At 41.2% G+C, this 12,320-nt stretch overlaps 2 protein-coding genes across 2 annotated transcripts in view; one reads left to right on the forward strand and one right to left on the reverse strand.

Annotated features, from left to right (window-relative positions):
• The first annotated feature begins 535 nt into the window (after positions 1-535).
• On the forward strand, positions 536-7,878 carry bach1b (BTB and CNC homology 1, basic leucine zipper transcription factor 1 b). The gene is made up of 5 exons (XM_079355066.1): positions 536-732; positions 826-1,080; positions 1,748-3,184; positions 3,931-4,137; positions 4,236-7,878. The coding sequence occupies exons 2-5, from the start codon at positions 832-834 to the stop codon at positions 4,575-4,577; spliced, it is 2,235 nt and encodes a 744-aa protein (XP_079211192.1). The 5' UTR covers positions 536-732; positions 826-831; the 3' UTR covers positions 4,578-7,878.
• A 1,198-nt stretch (positions 7,879-9,076) lies between these two features.
• Positions 9,077-12,320, reverse strand: part of rab38b (RAB38b, member of RAS oncogene family) — a 5,812-nt gene continuing 2,568 nt past the window's right edge. Inside the window, exon 3 of the mRNA XM_079355067.1 lies at positions 9,077-10,551. Coding sequence (XP_079211193.1) covers positions 10,402-10,551 — 150 coding nt within the window. The 3' untranslated portion in view covers positions 9,077-10,401. The remainder of the gene's footprint in view (positions 10,552-12,320) is intronic.

Raw genomic sequence — 12,320 nt, forward strand, 5'->3', positions numbered from 1 at the left:
AGAAACACATACCAAAGACTGAGCTCACACACAGATATGCCACTGCCTCAAAAAGTGCGCAAAACAAGAACCTCGTGAGAAACATTAACCTTTAAAAGCGTCATAGAAGCCTCACTTTTCGCTTAACAGGTCCGTTTGTGTTTGTGTTTTCACTGATTTCACTCTTAATAGATCTTACTCTTCTGGGACTCTACAGATAGAGAGGCATACACTAGATGTTATCCTGAGTAAACATGAGGATTATATTCCCAAACTCCACCTTAATCCCTGCATTGTGTTCAAGGTAAATCTATACAAGTATTTTCTGGGAAAAAGCCTGTCAGTTCACCAGACAGATCCAAGGGTGGGATTGGTATGGTCGGGAAAACTGCTTGCTCACCCTATATCAGCAGGAGTGCATGAGTCAGCACTCACTCTGTTACACCCAGAGCTGTTGCGACACGCACACACACTCACTGTCTCTCTCACTCGATTATCTCGCTCTCTCCCCCCCCCTCCCCCTCCTCCCTCCCTCCCTCCCTCTCTCTAACACACACAGACACACAGACACACACACAGGCCATATGACTGAGTCAAGCTCAGTTTTTAGTTTGTAGCCGTGTTGAGATAAGGCTTTCTGGGAAACGTAGCCTGTTGAACAGCATTCCAGTTAGAAATAACCATGAGGACTCAACAGCTGGGACTTTCTGAAACGCTCTAAGACGCTTGGATATATAAAGTCATCTTTCTAAGGTAGGCATGTCTCTACTGTTATAATTGACAGTGATTTATTTGACCTAATGGGAGAAAATAGTTAACCATAAGTATGTCTTTGTTTGTGTTTAGTTATAGATGTCCCTGATGGCTATGTCTGGGCCACGCTCGTCTGTGTTTACATTTGAGTCTACAGTTCATTCCTCCCATTTGTTGGGCCGCCTCGACGAGCAGCGTCGCCGGGACATGCTGTGTGATGTGACGGTGGTGGTGGAAGGTCAGAGTTTCAGAGCGCACCGCTCAGTGCTCGCTTCCTGTAGCGAGTATTTCACACACAGGATCTCATCTCTCACACAGCATGGAGCGGTCATCAGTCTGCCGCAGGAGGTGAGATGTCACGTCATAAAGCCACACAGATACAAAGTAATAAAACATACAGTTCCACAATCTGTGGAAAAGGGACGTCAGAGAACTAATGCAGGTTTTATTTCCTCATCAGTCTCCATGGTACATAGATTTAGTGTTCAAGAAACAGAGTGGAGCTATTTCATCTAGAATATGGATGTGTCACTTGTAGACAATTTGTGACGGTGTTTTGATTTTGAAGGGCTCTGTTCTTAATACTCAGAATGGTTTCAGCTTTTTAAATGTTCCCCACAGAAGACTGGCTTTACAAAAAGTTTCAAAGTAAAGCCAAGTAAACAATAAACTGTTCCAAGAAAAGATAAAACAGAGTTCAAACTTTGGTCCTGATTTATGTTTTAAAATAGAAAAAGAAAAGAGATCACCAGATCCTTTTTTTTTAATTTGATCTTTTCGCGTAAGTAATGCGTATCAAAAGATGTTTCAATTACAGGAACTGCAAACTTTACACTTCTTCAATTTATTTGCTACAGACAAACACATGTTGACACATGTAGTTTCTACACAAGTACAGTTTTACTTTCCTTCGCTTTATTTCACTGAACTGGGCCTTTGATTATTTGCCAGGACTATATTACTCGAACATCAGTCGAGAAAATGATAATATATCTCTTTTTTTCTGCTGTTGCAGGTGTCAGTCGCTGGCTTTGAACCCTTGCTGAAATTTGCCTACACATCCAAACTCCTCTTCGGGAAAGATGACGTGTTAGAAGTACGAAACTCAGCCTCCATTCTTGGTTTCAGAGACCTGGACGAGGCGTGCTTTGAGTTCCTCCTCCCTAAGTTCTTCTCTAGCAAACAGGGCTCTGCTCTTTTTCCAAGAAAGACCTGTTGTAAAAAGAAATGCAAGACACACTCATCAAAAGACGACAGTCCCATAAACTCTGACGATGTTTTGTTGGATGAGAAAGCAGTAAAACCAGTTGCTGAGTCACCATTTCAGCAGGAAGTGGCTTTTCTGTTTAACAAATCAGTCAACAGCCAAACGGGAAGTCAGAGCAGCTCAGGCGCTCTTACACCTGGAACTGAAGGGACAAATGATGTCTTTCAGCAAGCTCCAAAATATCGCAAGTTCCAGCTAGCCTGTGGGAAGGAAACTTGTTTCCCAGAGAAAAGTGTGAACAATCCAGTCACAGTTATCAGTAATGACTGTGACCTCTCCTGTTCCCCATGTTGCAACAGTTTGAACGTTAAGAATGAAAGTGACGTCCAATTCTCTGGAAATTCATCCTCGAATCTCGTCCGACAGAGCAGAAGTGAGGCTGATGACTCAAGTGTATCTGGATTACATGACAAGAACGCAGAGGCTGATTTTATTAAGGCAGAAACAGATGAAATGCAGGAAAATGAAAAAGAAATGCATATGGAGGAAGACGCCAGCTTTTCAGAGCTATCCAGAGCCGAGTCGGTGGCCTCGGGGTTAAGTACAACGCCTTTTGAGGGGCCATCAGGGTTAATGATGCACCATTGCCCCTTGAAAACCTTTAGTGACTGCCCCGCCACCACTGGCTCTGTAGGACACAAAAGGTTTGTCATGGACATTACAGAGGACGGGAAAACAAGGGACTTTGGTTTACAAGTATCCATTCATCATGAGGCAAAGGAAGAGAAAGAGGCAGAGAGAAGAAGGGTCAATGACGAGATAGAAAGAGGACAAGCAGGCAGCATGGAGACAGCAGCCATGTCTCTGAATAAAGCCAGACAATGGAGCACCGTGGAGAGGGAGGTGGCGGAGCACCCAGTTAAGCGCCTGGGGTCCGACGGGCACTCCTCTCAATCAAACTCCCAGAACCTCCACGCTGGAAGTTTTTACGAAACAGGGAGCAGACAGAGGGGAAAGAGCGCTCCTTCAGAGTGGCTCCACGTCAACCTCAGCTCCAACACAAGCGCCAGCTGCCCCTTCTTTCAAGATCTGGACCAGGGCAAATGTTTGTGGAAGGGAGAGCTGTCCGAGTGCGAGGGGGCTTCTCAGTCAGGAGTGTCGTCCTTTAACTCGGGGGAGGACGAAGACACCGAGACGGAAACAGAGGGAGACAGCGAGGCCTACACGAGAGAGAGGGCGAGACAGGTGAGCAAGGCCTCCTTTCACCTGTCCTCCTGCAGGTGTCAAGTTCAGCGTGTACTAAAAATTAATCTGCTTCAATAAACATCTGCGAGCTCAACCGACCTGGAGATTACTTCACTTTGTTTGTGTTAGATAAGACACTTTGATACAGGACCAAAAAGAGATGACAGTGTGTGTTAGAGTGTGTGTTTAGTTAATTAGTTCAGAGTCCAGTTCAGCTAAAGTGACAGCTCAGCTTATTGAGTTACCAATGACTACAGGCAACACAAACAACACATTTGAGGAACTTGTCCCGCTGCTATCCTGTCTGAGCTATTTCCATTAAACTGAAAGTATGAAGAGTGCACACAAAGTCCAGCTCATTGCCGAGCAGACTACAGCATTTATTTTTGCTCCAGTAAACAGGTGTGTGTACATGTCCTGTCACACACTGGCATCAGTAATTATCCAGTACCCGACCTCTGCTTTTGAACATTAACCACTCGTAGTTGTGGTTTAATTATTAACAGCTTGGCGAGAATATATTTTTCCATCTTCTCCAAAAAGATTGTGTGACATCAACGACTGTTTAATTCAATTTTTGCAATAGTATTTGTCTAATATTTTATTAACTATCAGTTGGTTTTTTTTCCCTCTCATGAAATACATTTTGCCGTGTCTCATGATTGTCATCAATCCAATCATTTTTCACACTACAAATGTGCCGCTCTCCACGTGTTGTTAACCATTTCCCTCCCTGCTGTCTGCAGATGCAGCTGCCCTTCTCTGTGGACTTGATTGTGGATCTGAGCAGAAATGACTTCCAACAGCTCCTGAAGACGCACGTGTTTACACATGAGCAGCAGGAGTTTGTGCACGATATGAGACGGCGCAGCAAGAACCGCCTCGCAGCCCAGCGTTGCCGTAAGAGGAAAATAGACTGCATCTATAACCTGCAGTGTGAAATCAACAAGCTGGTAAAACATGAGTTACAATCAATACATTTTGTATAACCCCCAGTTTTTGTGCACAGATATGGTCATCTGAATGTGTCTACTGCATGTGTGTGTTGCAGAAGACGGAGAGGGAGAAACTGATCACGGAAAGGAGCCAGCTGAATCAGCTGAAGTTGAAAACCTGTCACAGTGTCTCCGCTCTGTGCCAGAAGGTCTGCAGTGGAGCTGACCTGCAGCCAGAGCAGCTACAGGTGTTATCCAAATACACCTCCCCAGACTGCCCTCTTTCCACTCTCATTCCTCACATAGACAAGCTTCTTTCACAACCTGAGCTGCAACACCGGCTTCGGGCTTCCATCTCCGGCCCTTCGATGAGCCCTCACCTGTACGGAGCTTCGGAGGACGCTTTCTCGAGCTCCAGCAAGGATACATTTACAGGTGATGGTCCACCTTCGCTTTAGACACAAACCCAGCACATAAAAAGTTCCTTGTAATGATGTTCATGGGGTTGTAAAACTTGTAGCAATCTTGAGAAACCAAAGATTTCCCAACACCTTGTGGATAAGGACATGACACGGACTGTGACTTGAGTACAGGCTGCACTATAAAGCCGGTGAACACTTGTGAGATAACTCCCCTTTAATGACAATGTCATGAGGAGCACAATTTTTTTTATCAACATTTTACAATTCAAAAATGAGACAGTGATGCATTCCAGGTGCCCAGGATCCTTCTTTTGACTTTTCCAACCATGATATTGTGTTTCAGGACTTTCTGCAGTGTATGCCTCCAGCTTTGTGAAATACTTTTTACAGTTAGTTTTGTGGTTAGAGTAAAAAAAACAAACATCTGACAATTGAATGCTGCCATATTCAATGTAAAAAAAAAGACATTTATTTTACAAGATGCTAACAACTTTAATCAGATAATCATAAATAATATTCTCTGTATAATGTGCTTCTCTGCACAGTAACCTCAGGACTCATACTTATGTACACACAGGCCTGTCTTGTTAAAAAAAAAAAACACATTTTGGTACAGTTTTAAACAAAAAACATTCTCAGGTCAAGACAGTAAGCTTGAGCACACGCATTACCTCTTGCAAACAGTTCAGAACAACATTTTGCACCGAACTTAGACAATTCATCAAATAGGCTTGACGATGTTTACCTTCTGACTGTCAGATTTCAGGCTGTCATTGTGGCCTCCTGACCACAGTGACACAGCGCTGCTCAGCAGCACACACAACTCTCAGAGCTTTACTTCACTCACCGGGACAGACCTCACAAACTGACCTTAAGATGTTTCACCTTAACAACTCTTTTACACATGGACAAAGTCGTCTTAAAGGAGAAATGCTGCATCACAATGTGTGATGAAAATATTACAAGTGTGTCTGTTCTAAGTGCGTAATGCCAAAAAAACTGGTTATCTATTACCACCTATTAAACAGTCACGGGTCAAGAGAACAATGTAGATACATTTTTAAGATGGTTGCAGTACAAGCTGTTTTTATTTTGTGTCACGCATTATTTACAGTCCTATCATTCGGGTTTCAGTTCAGATGTTCTCCCTGCTTATACAAAAGCACATCTTCAACTCTTATCTACGTTGCAATGTTTTCCTCACTCCCCATGATCGATGTTAACTATATGTGCACAATTATTTATGGAATTAATTTGATTCTTTTTACTCGTGACAGCTGTTGAAAAATGCAGCTTTGATTTGAGCACACTTTCAAATGATTCATTCAGTTACAATACAAAGAGCACTGATTGTAATGAGGAAATGCTGAGTGAGCACACTAAATGTTTGAAGACAGTGTCTTCTTGGGGGTGTGAATGTCTTCAGTGATGATGAATTATGTAGGAATGTTTTTTTTAATCAGGTACTTTTCTCAGCTGTACTTTATTTGTAATTTATCATTGGTTCCTAACGCCCCCTAGTGGCAATGCACGCACGGTCTGTTGAGTTGTTCATATGCTGTACAAATTGCTTTTTTACTGCTGTCATATATTTTCTATTGTGCAAATCCTATCGTTCTATGCCAATGGCCAAACGGATTGCATTTTTTAAGCAAAAGTGAAACTGAACAAATCAACATTAAAACAAAAAAAAACAAAAAAAACTCTAAACAGTCAAAGCTGTCTGTTATCATCCTCTATTCCCTGAGTTGGGAGTTAGTGCAATGCAGTGTCATTGAAGAGCCATCAGTAAGGTTAATGAGATGTAAAATCTGTCAGCGTTCAGTGTGAGTGATGAATAGCCAAGCTCCCGAGGTCTTCAGAGGATTCATCTCTCAACCTGGACAGATATATTAATGATTTAATACCTCGCTTAGTATTTCATGTTTCTCCCTCCTGAGTCCAACTCTCTCTCTCTCTCTTTAGCTCTCTGTTACTTTTAATTTACTCTCTAAGTTTATCTTCACTCTTTCCTCAAGCCCTCCTCAAGCCCTCTCTTTTTTTCTTTGGAGGCTATTTTAAATAAGCAAAGGTTGTGATTTCACCTCTTAGTTTTCTTTATCTAAACTTAACATAATACTCCCAGAATGATGACTAACCTAAACTGAAGTCGGTAAATCATGGTAATGCTGCTCATTCTCGCTGGCTATTCATGCCCTGATCATAGAGAGAGAAATAATGGGGATATCAGCACCCTCAGTTTGGCACAGGGGAGTGGGAACACAAAGTGGCTGAGGTCCCAGGGATTTAAAAGGAAGAATTCACCCTAGCAGAGGAGGTCATTTGCTTGGCGTTCACACGCTGTGATTAAGACTTAAATCCAGTTATTCTCAAGTGACTGCACTTCACTTCAGGGATTGTATGTGTGTACATCAGCGTTGCTTTTTTTGTGTAGCCTAAAAAAAACATCTATATCTCAAAGTGAGATATAACCGATTCTATGAATGTTGTGGTTTTATTCAGAAAAAACAAAAAGTGGTAAGTAAATGGTAATGAGAGAAAAACCCTTTCAAAATGCTGTGCTGCTGCTGTGCTTCTCGTTTGCCAGCAGATGGCCCCACATGAACACGTATTATCAGAGGGCAGAGAGAAAAAGGTCTGGTAGTGTTGAAGCTTTCTTTTAGATAGAAGATTAATCTCTGTCCAGATACGCCATTAATCCACCAACTCCATTGATCTGAATGTGTTTTGTTCTGCTGGACATGTTCATCTCTGAGTTATACGGCATGATCTCCTCGCAATAGTCTAAATTCTGACAGGAAATACCTTAAGGGCTGCTTAATTTGACCTGTTTGATGCTCGTCTTTCACTGCATTCCCCTCTAATGAGCTGCAAAATGTGAGTGTCACTTTTGTTTCATCTCATTGTCTCCCCTCACTACCTTCTTTTCTTCCCATCCCTCTCCTCTCTGTCTTTTTCTCTCTCTGAGAATATGTGGGTGTTTTTTTTCTGTAGGTGGTTCTCTGGCACAGCCGGAGAATCACAGCGAGCACAATATGTTGGGCTCATAATTCCAATAATGAATAGTTAGATCTGTGCCAGCTGTTGTCGTAGGAAGAGCTAACAAGACAACAACTTTGGGATTTCCCCCCCCCCCCAAATGACGTTAAATCATATTGTTTTATTGTTTCCATCTTTGGAAATAGAATTCTAAAGTAATTACTGTTACTCTTCCAACTCCATTGATGTTTAAGACATGATTGAAGTCAGGAGTGAGCTTGTTTTGTATCTCTTGTGCTTATTTATTTGTTTTATATCTTTTTGATATTGTTTGATAAATTTCAGGTGATGAAAGTTGTCCAAAGTGTTTTTTGAAGCCTTTTTGTATCATTGTATATGTTGTTGGTAGTGTGAGATGTATTTGTAAGAGCAGAAGACCAACTTTTATCCCTCAGACGGAGAATAATCCACTGAGTCATGTGGCTTTAATGAGAACCTGAGAGTCCTGGACACACACACGCACACACGCACACGCACACACACAAACTCACACACACACATCTTTCTCTCTCTTGTAGTTAGTTGTAAAACTCAACTAAAGACTTTCAGTGATCATGAGGATGTCAAAGGGTTTGTTCTTGGTCAAAGGTTTGAAGCCATGAGTGAACTTTGGTGTCACGTTATATTCCTGCGTTACAAAAACAGCAACATGTGCGAAATCGTCCTGTTTATTTTTGACTTCTTCACAATAAATAACGGACAGAACCAATCCACAAGAAGACGTGCAGGTCCCTTGTGGGTCAAAGGGAAAAGGTAGACCCTACACAGACTGACACACGTGTGTTCCTGGGTGCTTGTGGGCGTGCAGCTTTTTCTAAAGTTCAAATCAGTTCAGAAATCTATAGCGAGAGACCACGGTGGTGTCACATGATGGATCCCTTTACGCAGCCTCATGATGACCCAGACGAACACTGTGCGGTTGTAATCCTGGGGAAAAGGTAACGTTTGAGACCAGTGCGCACTCTGTAAATTAGCACCAAGAAACACGCACTATGACATATGACACGACTGTGATCTGGCTCGAAACTGTGCAACCACAGCTGACGACGAGACGTGTAAGAAAGCAATTACACAAGTACACTACACATCATACACTTTCTGTAATCTGTGCGAATCGGAACAGGCCACATAATGCAATGAATTTGATCTGGCTTCAGCACATTTCACACCCAGGGACTTAAGTTTACATGCAGTTTAGATCAGGTCATTACAGTAAGAACAGTGACACACCTGTGGCAACAGTGTGTTAAGATACTGTGACTTCGCTTTTCCTGATGAAATGGCTTTCAAGCAATCCACAGATCTACCAAAAAGCAGAAAAACAGTCACATTAATGCGACCAGTGTTAACTTGTTGGAAGAACACTAATTTAAACTGCTTATGTGGGTGTGTAGTTGAGCCTGTGCAGTTTTGTGTAATATGCAGTACATGCTGAATCAGAGAAGAAAGTAGAGAGGGGGGGGGGCAGGTGACATTTAAAAGGAAGACATCCATGCTGAGGGAGGGCAGAGTTTTTAAGATTAAAAAAAAGAAAAAAGAAAAAAGAACCTGTAAAGAAGAACAAAACGCAGCAAGGAAAAATCTGTGTGTTTACATGTGTGTGTACGTTGTGTGTGCATTTATGTCGTCTGTATGGTTGGGAGAACAGCAAGAAATAGCTTCACACAGACGTTTGAGGATACCCATAAAAAAAGACTTGATCCAGTTACCATGGATACAGAGGGTTCGGGACTGGCAGGCAAACTCATAAGAAAGTCTGGTTTACATCCAGACAATCAATGCTCTTTTCCTTCAGATGAAGAAAAAAAAATAGGCAACACACACACACACACACACACACACTTAGACAAACACAGGACACCCACTCTCTTCCATTATCAAACAAACATGTCTGACAAACCTTTCATCACCCAAAACTGAACTTCTTCACTGGCAACCCACAAGCCGAAAGGGACGAGTTACCACACACAAACTCCAGGATGTTTGTGTGTTGAACTCTATCTTTCCTTGCAGCTGCTTGCCCCCAACAAATTGTGGCTATTATTAGGAATGCATTGTTACTTAATTAGCCTGCTTTTATAGCACAAACACAATGGTCATTTGTCGAGAGTATTTAAGCAGATTTACATAATAAACTAACCAGCATTACATAAAAGTATTTCGTAAAACGCATACTGTAAATAAATTAAAATCACAATAAAAACAAGCAACGCATGTGCAAATCCAGATAAATACACTCCAATCCTCCTTTCGACTGTTGAAAGGTGTCAATACTGTTGTCTTTGCTTCTGAAAGAAAGGAATAACAAGACATACAAGACAAGAACAGATTTGAAGGTTGAATCAGACTCCCAATTTGTTGTTTAGTTTCGTTCTTTCCGCTCTCCTTTGAGTTTGTTTCATGGAGCATTCTGGGAGAATTGACTCCACTGTTTATTCTGGCCGGGCCTCGCAGTCTTTTCTCAGATTAAATGTCTTCAAAGAAATGTAAACTTGCACAGATTTTAGGAACAACCCAATAGGGCCACAATAACGGTTTGGTAAATTAAGTAAAAATGCCACCAAAATAAAATGAAAACCATCTTGTGGCTATCTGAACTTATTATTGTTCTATAAAATTATCTGTCTATATTGAAACACAGAGTTTGTCAAGTTAAGAAAAATCTGTTAAAACTCATGTGCAACTTTGGAGTCCATCAGATCCTGCAGTGAACTCCAATCTTCACCTCCATTGTGGAACAAAGAAGCCTTGTGCCTGTCCCTCCATGTCCAACTATGTCTCCCATGACTTCTCTTCAGACATAGATTACGCCGTCCACTGATTATTTTAGGCAGCTAGAGCAGCTCGACTGTCTGTTGTAGTCGTACTGTGGTGAGATGGTGTCTGGTATCACGCTTTTTAAGATTTCATTCTCTGTCGCCATGATGTGCTTGACCAGGAAGTTTGCAGCTTCACAGATGTTCATATTGTCCTGAGGGAGGAGAGAAAATCACATAGTTACGGATCTGTCATTTATTTCAACTTCACTATTCTCAATCTGCAGAGTGCTGTACAAAGGAGCGTCAAAAAACATTAGTGACCTCTTGAAAAAATAATTTCAAGTTAGGCAAGTTATCATGACCTTCGAGACATAACTAGGTTTCCAATGAATGAAGGTTTATTCTGTGCTCTGAATACTCCAGTGTTTGTATTCCACAACAAAAATCCATACCTCTCCCTAAATGTTTAACTCCTTATTTGGACAGAATTTCAAAAACTAGCAATCGTCCATTTACAAAGAGTCTCAAAAAGAAAGCAAAAGGTCTCTCTCTCTCTCTCTCTCTCTCTTTGCTTGTCTGACTCCCCCATAACCCCTTAATACAATTCTTTCCCGAGACCAAAAAACTTAAAAGTGCACTACAATACGATCAACCAATCAGTCAATCAGACCTAATTTGTAAAGCACTTTTCGTGTAACACAAAGTGCTCTGAAGACAGAAAATCAATCAAAACAATCAGCACCCCTATCCCTCAATTCAGGCAAAATGTAAAAGCATAAATAATGTGTTCCTGTCAAAGGACTGAATGAAAACAGGAACTGAAGAACTGTAGCACTAACGTTTATATACACTTAATGATGGAACACAGAAGGTAGGATTAAAATGTCCTCCTGTAAAAAAATAAAGATAATAAAGCACTAAAAGCCAAATCAATGATTTGAAATGATTTCTGAATAATAGAAGCACTAATTGAACTGCAGTCATATGGACAGTAACTTATTCAAAGTGTAAACACTGTAACTACATGGCTTCTGTTTGGGGTTTTTGGGATGTTTAAATTGGTGACTATGCTCACAGCTTCGTGTGAACAGCACAGGTGAGCACACTGCAACCTCGATGGGTCTTTAAATAGCTCCTGTCGACAGTTTCTGTGAATTGTTTCAAAAGAAGGATGTGTATGTCTGTTTGCACAGCCCCTCTCTGACACCTCTCGCTGAACCTGCAGCTTATGATCCTCTGACCTCTCAGAATGTTGAGTCTCTATGCCACACTTATCGGCATCGGCACACTTAAGTTGCTGCAGCACATTACTGTCAATAGGGAACGTGTGAATGAGGACAACATGTGTGCATTTTATAGGTGTGACGATACAACAGTATTGCTGATAGTTTTTAATATAAGGTTAATTCAAATTGCCACACTGCATTAAAATCATAGTGTTTCTGGAATTAACATGCCAATCAATATAAAAGATACCATACAAAGAATCTAGGACATACAGTACTATATGTGAGTCACTCTCCTTAGAGCTCGACGCATTTATAATACCATCAACATGTGTTGCTGATGAAAAAGATCTTAAAAATAATGTGGTTCAACAGCTTTTGTAGAACTTCAAATGGTTGATGAAATTGTCTAGTTCAAAACATTTGAACTAAAAACAAACACAAAAAATCACACGAATTCTTGTATTATTTCTTTCTAATAAGTTCTTCTTCTGTTCCTCTTTTGTCAAAGTAAATGAATCTCACAGAGCCACTTTCCACAAGCATATGAAATTCCATCTGGCTCTGTGGGGATGTTTGTCACTGACTGAAGAGACCTGAGCGAGAGAAGATCTTCACTGATAGTGTCAGCCTCTCACTGCAAAGGCCTATTTCAGACTTTTATTATCATGTAGACAATTTAAGGAAACACTGGAGTATTTTCTGGACCAATGGGTTTTCTTGTGTCTTGGCTGGCAGTTACATAAGAAGATGTG

Source organism: Symphodus melops (assembly GCF_947650265.1).
Source record: "Symphodus melops genome assembly, chromosome: 11".
Taxonomy (NCBI): domain Eukaryota; kingdom Metazoa; phylum Chordata; class Actinopteri; order Labriformes; family Labridae; genus Symphodus; species Symphodus melops.